Source organism: Phalaenopsis equestris, unplaced genomic scaffold (assembly GCF_001263595.1).
Source record: "Phalaenopsis equestris unplaced genomic scaffold, ASM126359v1 Scaffold233599, whole genome shotgun sequence".
In the NCBI taxonomy this organism is placed as follows: Eukaryota; Viridiplantae; Streptophyta; class Magnoliopsida; order Asparagales; family Orchidaceae; genus Phalaenopsis; species Phalaenopsis equestris.
The window spans coordinates 41,135-53,650 of NW_018251540.1; the positions used below are offsets into that span (position 1 = coordinate 41,135).

Genomic DNA, 12,516 nt, shown 5'->3' on the forward strand with positions numbered 1-12,516 from the left:
TGAAGACATTATTCCCTGATTTTTATCGAGAGTTTTCTTAGGTGACTTCGGTCATTTAAGATGTAATTAACTATAGGGGCTTGCCCTTATAGGGAGCTTTTCCGAACCCAGCTTAAAATAAACCCTATTTAATCATTCGTATTAAATAGGGGAACTTGTCGGCAAATAAAACGGTTTCGCAGACCCAAACGGATGTCATATGTTTTCTTAGTTTATTTGATCGAGCCTCATCCTTAAATCTTGTGTTTATCCCTCGGGGTAGATACAGGATTTGAGGTAGAGTGCTCTTTCATTTAAACTGTGAAAAATATGAGGTCAGTTTGATTTCGTATTTTTCTAAAATTATATATATATATATACGTAAATTAAAACGTCCTTCCGAAGCGGGCGATGGGATTTTGATTCCGGCTGCCGACAGCTTCTTACGGGCGACCCCCCCAAACCATCTCTTCCTTTCTCCTTTTTTGTGCCGACAAACACAAAGACAAATGTTCATAACAAAACTCAGGATAAAAGAGATTTACTCAACTACGTTTTGAAAACTGCATTACACAACTGTTTGTTACTACACTAAGGTAGATTGAAGACAAGTATGTCACAACCAAGGTGTCAAAAATGATCCAATCTTAGAACACGGCTAAAAAAATAAGGGTATGGGTTGACCCATTTTATATTTTGACCAGGTTAAAATCAAAGTTTTAAAGTTCAATTATAATTCAAATAGGGTTTGAATTGACCTGAATAACTCAAAATTAACTCGATTACTATCTGGGCTCGGATTTGGCAAGTTCTAATGAAACCTTTTTCTATCACGGTGCAACGGGGTACTCTACAACCATCTGGGCTGTTTTTTTCTTATTGTTGGCCCCCCCTTCGTGTTGGATAAAAGATATAGGGTTCTTCTTTCGAACAACCTGGCTGGCTTGGGGGTGATCATATAGAATGAAACTAGGAAGATTATTATTTGTTGCGGGCCAATCATGTTTAAATTGGGATAGCTCTCAAGTTGAATATGATGCAATTTTGTTTCTCAACACAATTATGGAGCCTTGGATGCTTGAAACCAAGGAGATCATTATTGAGGCGATAATGAGACCATCATCAACTCCTTCTAGGATCATATGAAGTTGAAAATGTGGCAACATCATACTGATACGGGACCTGACATGATTTTAGTTACTAGCTTCAAGCAAGTTCTTTTGTTTTTTTCCCATATATAATATAATAAGGCAAGCCATTTTTGTTCTCGTCTTGCCTCACATAAGTTTTTTGTTTGCAATGCTCACACTTATGACCTAGCTTTTTTGATTGTAGTTGAGGCTGATACCAACCACACTGTGGCTTTTATAACATCTTTTATTTCTGATTAATGCAAAATGCATACCCTTTGAAGATTAAGCAGGTTTTAGTTGGGTTAAATGGGTTATATATGTGTTAATTAGCTCATGCCGAACCTAAAAAAATTATATGATCCATATAAAAATTGTCTTGATGGGTGATGTTTTGGTCAAGCAGGTTCAGGTGAAATATATTTAACTCATATAATAAATGGTTCATTTTTTGGTTAAGCTTATTCGGGTTAGTTGAACCTAGAGTCAAACCCAAACTCAACAGGTCAACCCCAGTTGACATCCTTGGTCTCAACTCAATAGAGTAGGGTTGTAAGTGAATTAACGCACTTGATGAACAACTCAAATTTTGCTTGGTTAATGCTTGTTGTAGTTTGTTCAAGTTACTAGTTGGAGAAGTTTAAATGTTTGTTAAAAGCTCACAGGTCGAACAAACCAAATTTGAACACAATATTACTTGTTTTTTTGCATTATGAACAACTTGTTCGTGTTTCAATAAGAAATAATTAATATTACGCTTGATAATAATTTATATTTTGTTTAATTAAAATTTATTTAAACGTGATTTGTTTTATAGTAACACATCATATGTTTATTTATTATACATTGTCATTGTTAGGTCCCAAGTTCTGAATGCAAAAACTGGAGGATTGTGTGAAGTAGTGTAGACAACCAATGTAAAGTTTTTCTCGAAAAAATCATGACATGAATCGTTTAAATAGTTGTGAAAATGATATGACGTCTCGTGAAAGCGACGTGTTGTATGACATGAAATTCGTGAAAAATGTGCAATGACAGCTACACTGATTCCTTGGTGTAGTGTTAAATAAGTATGTGTTCCCACATTATGGATGAATGTAGGCAAATGAGGTAGTCCATGAAACAAATATTAGGAATAGGATCTTGCAATATAGTTACTCTCACATGTAAACTAATCGAATTAGTAGAAATTATGGTTTATAAGAAGATAAATTTCTTATGTATTCAAGAAATTAAATGGGTTGGAGAATAGACTAAAGAGATTGATAATTTAGGTTTTATACTTTGGTACTTAGGTAGGAGGCACACTAAAAATGATGTAAGTGTAATTATACACGAGTTTAAAAGATAATGTTGTAAAAATTAATAATATTAGAGATAAAATTACAACTCTAAAGATTGTTGTTTATATAAATTTCTTTAATGTTGTAATTGTTTTTGCTCCTCAAGTAGGTTTAAATATAGATTCAAAAGGAAACTTTTGCAAAAACCTAAAGAATTAATACAAATGATATCTCTTGCAGAAAAAATTTTTATTAGAGGAGATTTAAATGGACAAGTTCATAGAGTAGTAGAAAATTTTAGAAATATTCATTGTGGCTGCGATTTTGGAGTGATAAATAAAGAATGTAGAACCATATTAGATTTTGATTTGGCTGATGATTTTGTTATTGCTAATACTTTATTTAAGAAAAGAGATGAGTATATTACTACTTTAAGAATATATTTAATAAATCACATTGAATATTTACTTACAAGAAAAACGATATTCGAGAATGTAAAAATTGCAAAGTCATTCCAAGTGAAATTTTAAGTACTCAATATGGATTGTTATTTTTTGATTTTAAGATAAGGAGTTGAAAGATGAAAAATATAATAAAATATTGTTATATAATTAGATGTGGTACTTAAATAAAATTATTTTTATAAGTAAACTTCAAGATTTCAAGATTTGAGATGTTTATGAAGAAGCTGATTCTATGTAGGATAAAGTAACTAGCACTATTAAACATGTGACAAGATATACTTGGAGAATCAAAATGATAAGTTTTTATAAATAAAAATAGTTGGTGATGAGATAATAATGTAAAAAAAAAGATAAAATATAAAAAGTTTTGTTATAAAAAATGATTAACTATAAAAGATTAAAAAACTAGGAAAAATTAAGGTGGCTCGTAGGGAGTCTAGGAGAACAATCTGTGATGTTAAGAATTTTGTTTTTAGTGATTATTATAATAGATTAGATACTAAAGAGGGAAGCCAAATAAAGAAAAATAAAATAAAGATTTAATTCAAGTAAAGCATATTAAAAATGAAAACAAAGTGTTTTTCTTATTTGAAGGTATTCAACATAGGTGAGTGAGATATTTTGATAAATTTCTCAGTGAAGTCTTTCAAATAACGATCGACCTTAGTGATCTCAATATCGTTAATAATAATACAATTTTTAATTTTTACCGTCACATTTGTAAAAAAGAAGTTGATAAGGCTAATAAAACCAAATGTGAAAAATGAGTAGGATCTGATAGTATCTCAATAGAAATGTGAAAATATTTAGGAGATCTGAAAATTTCTTGGCTTGCTAAACTTTTTAATATTATTTTAAAAAATTAAAATGATGTCTTAGAAGTGGAAGAAGAGTATTTTGGTCCTTATTTTTAAGAAAAAGAGATGCACAATAATGTGCATATTATAGGGGAATTAAGTTAATGTGCTATACATTAAAATTATGGGAGAGATTAATTGAACTAGGTTAAGATGTGATACAAATATTTCTCATAATCAGTTTGGATTTATGTTGGGCAAGTCTAAAATGAAAGATATACATTTATTGAGAGGTTTGATGGAGAAGTACAGAGAGAGTAAGGAGGATCTACATATGATTTTTATTGATTTTGAAAAAGCTTATGATAAGGTTCTTAGAGAAGTTCTTTGGAGAGTTTCACCTTATTAGAGATATGTTTGCTAGAGTTGTTACTTGTGTTCAAATAGAAAGATGATTAATCAAGTATTTTCTTATTTCATTTGGATTACTTTAGGGATCGTTTTTTTTTTCCTTTTTTTAGAAAAAGATTGGCCGGAGGCTATGATACAAGCCCCCAACTAACCTCATGTGCCTAACCACTTGATCTTGCACTGTAAGACAGATATACTCAGGCGGGCTCGAACCCCTGACCCCAAGGGACTCACGATTGACAACACAGCTGCCAACCAAAGAGTCACGGTGTGCAACATTTAGGGATCGACTTTAAATCCATATTCATTTGCTTTAGTTATGGATGCTCTTATTGGGCTTTTACAGGAGTATGTACTGTGGTATATGCCTTTCGCAGATGATATTTTTTTGTGGAGAAAACTAGTGAAAGAGTTTAGGAAAAACATAAATTATAGATATCTACATTAAAATCTAAAGGCGTTCATTTGAATAGATCTAAAACTGAATACATGCAATATAATTTAGTAGTAAATCTAGTTGCATAGTTTTAACAATGGGTGATCGAATCATTAAAAATAGTGAATGTTTTAGATATCTCAGGTTCGTTGTCTAAAGTGATGATGATAGAGATGAGATGTTATTAGTAGAACTTAAGTTGGATGGTTGAAGTGGACGAATGTATCAGCTCTATTGTGTGCTAGAAAAGTTTTGCATAGACTTGAAAGGAAAATTTTAGAAGTTTGTGATGAGACATACAATGCTCTATGGCGGATAATGCTGGCCTATAAACGAGAAGCATAAAACTAAGTTAAGTTTTACTGAAATGAGAATGCTTGGGTGGATGAGTGGCTTGACACACAGAGATAACACAAAAAAAATTTATCCGTGAAAGGGTTGGTGTGACTCCGGTGGCACACAATATTAGAGTGAGTCGTCTAATATGGTTTGATCACATTAAAACGTCGACCATCTGATGATCCGGTTTGGAGAGTAGATGTTTTAGATTCAACATGATATTTTAGATGTAAAGAAAGATAGAGGTAGACTAAAAAGACTTGGGCATAGTATAAAAAATGATCTTAATTTATTAGAATTAAATGAAGATATGACAGTCAATAGGACACAATGGAAAAAAATAATTCATAAGCGGACTCCAATTAGCGGGATAAAGGCTTCTTGTTGTTGTTGTATTATGTTGATGTGATACCAATTTTTTTTATCAACTTTTTTTTCTTTTGTTTTGGCAAAATGTGAGTTATGATTGTTTCAAATTTTGTTCATGAAACATGATACTTGTTTGTTTGGAAGGTTTGCGCTTGTTTCAGTCTTGTTATTCAATAATCCCATTTTTTGTCTATTTAAATGAACAAGTTTGTTGATATTTGTATATTTTGTATGATTATTACAAAGCTCATTCATAACTTGTTTAATTGTTTCAAGTAATTAGATACTTATTCTAAACTCATTAAATTACTTGTTCTTTTACTCCTGTAAAATTATTTATCAATGTGTCTAACACACAGGTGAATCGTTTAATACTTGTTCATCTGTAAACTTGTTTGTTAGCTTGTGTAAGTACTTGTTCAGTTATTTTATGCAAAATTCAAGTACAACAAGGCCAATATCAATCAATTTTTTTCAAGCCAATCATGAACATGTTAATGTGAAAGCTTGACTTCTACTTGATTCAAGAATGAACAACTTATAGTATGACCAAACAAAATCTAATCTATGATGTTCTTCACTCAATAACTACCCTAGCTACTGTCATCATATTTCATAAGTGGAAAGTTGTGACCGAAATTGCTTCAAACTAAATGTTCAAAATTTGAGTTGCCTCAACCCCAGCTAAGGAGATCCCATACTACATAATGGGGCTTACAAAATTTGATGCTCACAAATTTTCCATGACTCAATATTATGGTAATATACTCCGGTTCTCCTTATGAATGCTTTAACCTATGCTCTTCAAGCTCCCAAAGATTTATAGGGTTGAGCCTCAAGCAACCACATAATGTATAAATAATATAATACACAAACCAAAAGACATATGATATCATTATATTATGTTATTCTATATAACCAATTTTTTATAATAATATTGATAAAACTATCCGTTTAGCCACAATATTGCCTTTCATTCTTTATATATTTCACAAAATTCTATACTTGAGTTGTATCTATTCTCTTCGACTTAGACAAACTTCTTATAGGATGCACAAATGATGGGAGAGGTTCAATCTTTGCAATAGTAATATTTTTTAATGCAAAATGTTTGACATGAAATCATTGCAATTGTTAAATATTATTGTAGTTTTAATAAGAGCATTCAAACTTGTAACTGGAGATGGACAATATTTTTGTACGGGTTTGGGGGATAGCAGAAATAGCATAAGAAATTTGAGCACTAATAAAAGATTTGAATTTTTTTTTTCTAAAGTAGGAATGGCAATTTAAGTTTCTTTAATTGGCTGATGGTCTTCAAATGAAATGTGTTTCTCTATAAGTGATTGCAACTACAATTTCAAAATTTTATGTGAAAATTTTACGTTTGACAATCCTCTTCTTGCATCAAAGTGAACATATTTTTTACTTGATTAAAAGTCGCTTTAGTCATGTGCTCTTTTTATTACATGATGACATAGACGAATGAAAGGAAATCTGTAAAGAGAGAACGCTTTATTGCTCCATGAATACTTGATAATAAAAATGTGCAAAATCTTTCTTGCCAATCTTACCTAATTTAATTTGCAATTGAATGTAACCTTGCAGAAATCTCCTTGTTTGTTTAGGCTGGACTCTGAGACAAGATGATAGAGAAACAGGAAAGCTATATTTATGCGGTGGAATGGGTGGAAAAATAAATAAATGAATAATATTAGTGGCAATAAAATCAACCATTACCAAATGATTGGGGTGGCAATATCACCAAATAATGGCAAAAAACCAAGCCACTAAACTAATTCCAGAAAAGAAGTAACTTTTTAAACATCATTTAGTCATAACATGATCTTACATTGTTCACTTTCAAACATTTAGATAAAATTTCCTTAGATCAAACAAGAAAACAAGTGAGACGCCTCCCACTTCATCAAGAGATGAGGGATGCATTTCCATTTATTTGATGACAAGCAGGAAGGAACCTAATATCTATCAATGCATTTCAGAATTGGAACTTATTACGTTATTGCCACTCCATTCTTCAAGATCATCCTTAAATTTTATAATCTTGTGCTGCATTGGTTGAAATGACCTGTTGTTGAATCTTACCTTTAAAAGTAGTTTGGTCCTTGTTTATGTTGTAATTATATGACTTAACATCGAAGACTATGCAAAAGATCCAATATAATCATGTTTAGGACTTTGAAGTTCAACCGTAAGGCTAATCTTTATAATTCCCAAACTCACAGTGCTTTAACATAAAATATCATGTAATCAAAGGCATCTACTTAAATTTGCATTTGCAACACAATTTATCTGCACTCTTGGTTACCAATGCACCTTTACATGCCCCTAAATCAATGCTTTAGCCACATCATTATACATCTACAATGTCTTTATGCCATAAGCATATGAATTTTATATTATATTCTCTGTACTAGAAAATTATTTTCATGAGAACAAATATGGTAAGAACAAGCAAATTTTAGATTCCGTTTGTTCTACATGTCCATCTTACTATTACTAAAAGAATATCACAGGAGTCCACCTAAAAATTTATGTTGATTTGTCTATCTTTCCTGTCTATCTTTCCCTAAAGCTTAGAAATCATATCATTAGAAAGTAATGAATATTTAACATCCTTTAAGTTGATGATATCACCATATACATTATGATGCCACAAAAATGTTTATGTATGGCTAAATAGCATATAAATTACAAAGTTTGATCCATGATTTTCCTTAATGGATGTTCTTTCTTTGCTTGCTAAGAATACGTTTTTTTCCTGATAAAGTTTTTGGTTAGTTTAGTGTTTTTTTGCATATTGAATCATTATTTTATGATTGTTTCTTCAAAGATCCTTGTAGACCTTATATTGCCGATTATAGTTGGATCATCGATAGAGTTTTTACATCTTTTCTTTCTTTGCTTCATTTATATTGTCAGGCATCTTTGAACGTACCACATGTTATTTTGCAAATCATTTTGTGCTAACCTATCTCTCGTTTTTGGGTTTTTTGGAGCTTAAATTTGTTAAACAATACCGTTCTCTAACACTGATTCTTTGAGCAATCTTTACCTTCTTTTATTGGAGTTGATGACCATCCCAAGCTGTCATGGACAAAATTGTCCCATGTGAAGGGATCCCAAGCAACACTGCAGGCTCACAGTATTTGGTGCAACTTTCATATTTGTCAACAGAAATATTCATATCTAATTTTTAACTTTATTGTTTTTATAGAGGATAAAGCCAGAGGTGATTAGTTTGTGGTTATATTGGCAAAATACTTGGAAAAAATTGATTTCAATGTGTCTCTGTTCAGTGGCTTTTACACGGAATAGTTTCAGTTAAAACTATGTTTTAATAATTTAAAAGTGATTTATTCACTTTTTAATTTGTATGAATTTGTTGTTTTTGGTTGGGAACCCGATCATATTTGAAAGTTAGTTTACTGCATTACTTGCTGTTCTCTGCTTATTTCTTTTGTTACCATTTACCAATTTTATGTTACAGTTAATGGAATACTGTCATCTGCTGGACCTTGCTGATGAAACTGATGACCCTTACATGCGATTGGTCTATGCTTGTAAGTAAATGATGTGGTTTTTTGCAGGTTTTGCCTTCATAAGGAGCTAATGATAGTTTCTTTAATTCCGCAGCTTCATGGGCGGTCTCCGTTTACTTTGCCTATCAACGAACATGGAAACCTTTTAATCCCATCCTTGGAGAAACTTATGAAATGGTCAATCACAGGGGAATCACATTTATTGCAGAGCAGGTTTGTTGATTGGGGCTTATCAGAAAGTTGGAATAAGGCTAATGTTGATGATGGATACTTCAGTACTTTTTGTCTAGTTTTACGTTTGCTTATTCATTTTCACTTAATCAATTATGTTCAATTATAGGTGAGCCATCATCCTCCAATGAGTGCAGGGCATGCAGAGAATGAACATTTTGTTTACGACATTACCTCCAAACTAAAAACCAAATTCTTGGGGAATTCTGTAGAAGTATACCCTGTGGGGAGGTGAGTTATACAGTATGAGTGTCTAATAGCCTTTTTTCTATCACATGACATGCAATTATATTATGTCCAGAAGTTGAAATTTCAGCTTTTCTATCTGGACATGTGAGTTTTATACGGCTGCCATTTTAGGCAATATTTTAATATTTTAAATTGCTTAAAATTTAATGTAGGACAAGGGTGAAACTGAAAAAGGCTGGCGTTGTCTTGGATTTGGTGCCTCCTCCCACAAAAGTTAATAACCTTATATTTGGCCGTACTTGGGTTGACTCTCCTGGGGAGATGGTAATGACAAACTTGACAACTGGGGACAAAGTTGTACTATACTTTCAACCTTGTGGTTGGTTCGGGTATGCCATTGTTTATATCTTCAGTGCTCACATACATGCATCTGTGTCAGTTTGATCTATAGTTTGATATCTCTGCTGAATTATTCTGTTGATTTTGGAGTTTTTTTATATCAACAGTTGGTATCATGTTGGAAAACGTAATGATGATTAAATACATTTTAGTGATGAAGAAGTTGTATCAAAACTAACTTACTGTCCTACGATTTAAATTGGATAAATGTGGAGTTGTTTGCTTTTGTTTCGTTCTTTAGAGGAGTTTTTCAATGCCATGGGTATTTGCATTGCATTTAACAACTTTAACTTTGTCTCTACTAATGTTTACAGCACTGGTAGATATGAAGTGGACGGATATGTCTATGATGCAGTAGAGGAACCCAAAATATTGATTACTGGAAAGTGGAATGATTCAATGAGCTATCAACCATGCGATGGTGATGGTGAACCCCTTCCAGGCACCGAGCTCAAAGAGGTTATTTCAATTATGAAAATCTTCATTTCTAATATTTTTTGATAGAACCTGCTAATCTGATTATCCGCTTGGTTGTATCAATGATCCAAGAATGGAGGATGTGATAGCTTGTCAAAATCACTATTTCTAGTATGTTTTGCTTTGTTTGATGCCATTATTACTTTTATTTTTATATGTGCACAGATAATTTCGTTAGTATTTATCATCTCAATCATAGATTCTGTTTTGATATTTGCCTGCATATTTTTTTTTATCTTGCTTATTGAAGATTATTTTTTTTAATGTTATGAATTTTATTTAACTCTGCTTTTGTAGTTCTCTAATGCCTATATATTAGAAGGAAAAAAAATTGCCTGCTTCTGTTATCTCTGTTACTCGCAATGCTAAAGCACTTTGTGATGCTCGACTTCTTAGGGTTTATGTTTCTTCTAATGCCAACTTAGGATGAGATATGTATAGCATATACATATTTATCAGTCTTATATAACTTTAAAATAATAAAAAATATATAATTTCTTAAAATACCTAGAGCATGTCTCACAGGTTTCAGTCAGTCTTAATTCAAAAATCTTGAACTTCAACCCAGATAATATGGTTTCTATCCAAATAGTTCAGACAACTGCTTTCTGTTTTACAAAAAATTGAATTCTATTGCAACTGCAAAGCCGAATAACGAAAGAAATAATCATCCTATTCCTAGGAATAGTAGGAAATCACAAGCCAACAACTGTGCAAGATACAGTTGTCGGCCGTTTTTTTTTTTTAAAAAAACATTAATGATTGAAAAAGTGATGATTTTGTGATTTTGAAAATAATTTAAATATAAATATAACTTTTTTTTATTTTTAAAAGTAACATTTTAATTTTAAAATATGTGAGACCAAACGGGTTTCACATTTTAAATAATTTAGATAATTGAATACAATACTACATGTAATACACTTATCCTAAAGAAATAAATGTATCACTTGTAATAGAAATTCAATCACCTAGACTAAAGAATTTGTGACATCCGTTTTGGTCTGCGAAATATTTTTATAAAAAGGCCAATAAGTTACCCTATCTAACATAAAAAAATTAGATGGTTTATTTTATCTGGGTTCCTGGTTCACTATAGAGGCAATCCCCTATAGTTAATTACATCTTAAATGATCGAAATCACTTAAGAAAACTCTCGATTAAGATCAGGTGGTTTTGCTTTCAAGATTTCAAAGTTTAAGTTTTCACGATTGGACATGGGGAAAATCAAATGGGAATGGCTTAAAATAGAAACAATTATTTAAGAAATCCAAAGAAAAGAAAAGTAGGGGATATCACAGATCCAGGAGAAACCCCGGAGATGTCCCAACTATCCTATTGTTCGGCTTTATGTCTTTTGAAATGATTTAATTTGATATTTCAATCTTGCAAATTATTTAAGATTTAGGACTTATGTTTGCACAACGTCGGACTGTGCAAATAGCCTAAAAGACAGAAGGATTTACACCGTACTGTACGGTAACCTCGGAATCCTAAACGTTAGGACTTAAAACGTTAGGACTTATAATTGTATAACAGAGTTGTACAAAAAGCCTAAAGAGTGATCGTATGGGTTATTTAAACTAAGGAAAGTGTATAGTGTTGTGAATGTGTTTTGATGTTGCAGATCCATCTTGAAGTGGCTCCTTCGTATTAGATCCACCTGAAAATTGTTCTGAAAATTGTTCCTCGTCGCGTTGTCCACGACGTTCGCTCCAAACTCTTCGTAGTAGCACCTCCTGGTTTAGTTTTAGTTTTGAAAATGCTCCTAACCACTAGGTTATCCTAAACTAAGACATAGTGTATCAAAGTAACTAAGCATGCAGTGTGAAAGAAAAGTAACAATGCACTGTACAGTAAAGAGAAAAGATAATATAACATGCTGAAAGAAGAGCATAACGTGCTATAAAGAGTAGTATAACATGCTGGGCAAGCAGTATAACAGACTATGAAAATAATATAACATGTTTTAGAATAAAATGTTATAATATAAATTAAACATATACACCTGAGAGGTTCATTGCTCCTTTAAATTTAACTATTATGCGCTGTGTAAAAGAAGAAAATATGACTTGAAAAAGACTTAACAGAAACAGGTAAATCATAGGAAAAAGACAAACAAATAAAATAAAATACATCATCACATATAAAGGACCAAGAATAGGAAATTTATATGTGATATTGGAATGTCCCCAATTGCCAGGAGGATTTGAGTGTAAGATAAACTCAAATTCCGGAGCATTGGGTTTCAGTTTTGGTCAAGTTAAGGTAAGAATTTCATTATTTGATTTAATTAAATCAGTCATGAGTCACAATCTAGTGCACCCAACCCCAACTAAGTGCCTCTCAACTAACCCTAAAAAATCTTTAGATTAAGCTTAGCTCACCATCAGACTCCTAAAACCTAGGGGTAAACTCATAGTTTTTGCAAAAGAACTGTGTGAGACGC

General features: G+C 31.8%; 1 protein-coding gene across 1 annotated transcript in view; it reads left to right on the plus strand.

Moving 5' to 3' along the window:
• Positions 1 to 12,516, plus strand: part of LOC110038712 (oxysterol-binding protein-related protein 3A-like) — a 42,942-nt gene that overhangs the window by 14,232 nt on the left and 16,194 nt on the right. The window contains exons 4-8 of the mRNA XM_020743607.1: positions 8,720 to 8,792; positions 8,866 to 8,984; positions 9,112 to 9,233; positions 9,404 to 9,580; positions 9,905 to 10,049. Of these exons, the coding sequence (XP_020599266.1) occupies positions 8,720 to 8,792; positions 8,866 to 8,984; positions 9,112 to 9,233; positions 9,404 to 9,580; positions 9,905 to 10,049 (636 nt within the window). The remainder of the gene's footprint in view (positions 1 to 8,719; positions 8,793 to 8,865; positions 8,985 to 9,111; positions 9,234 to 9,403; positions 9,581 to 9,904; positions 10,050 to 12,516) is intronic.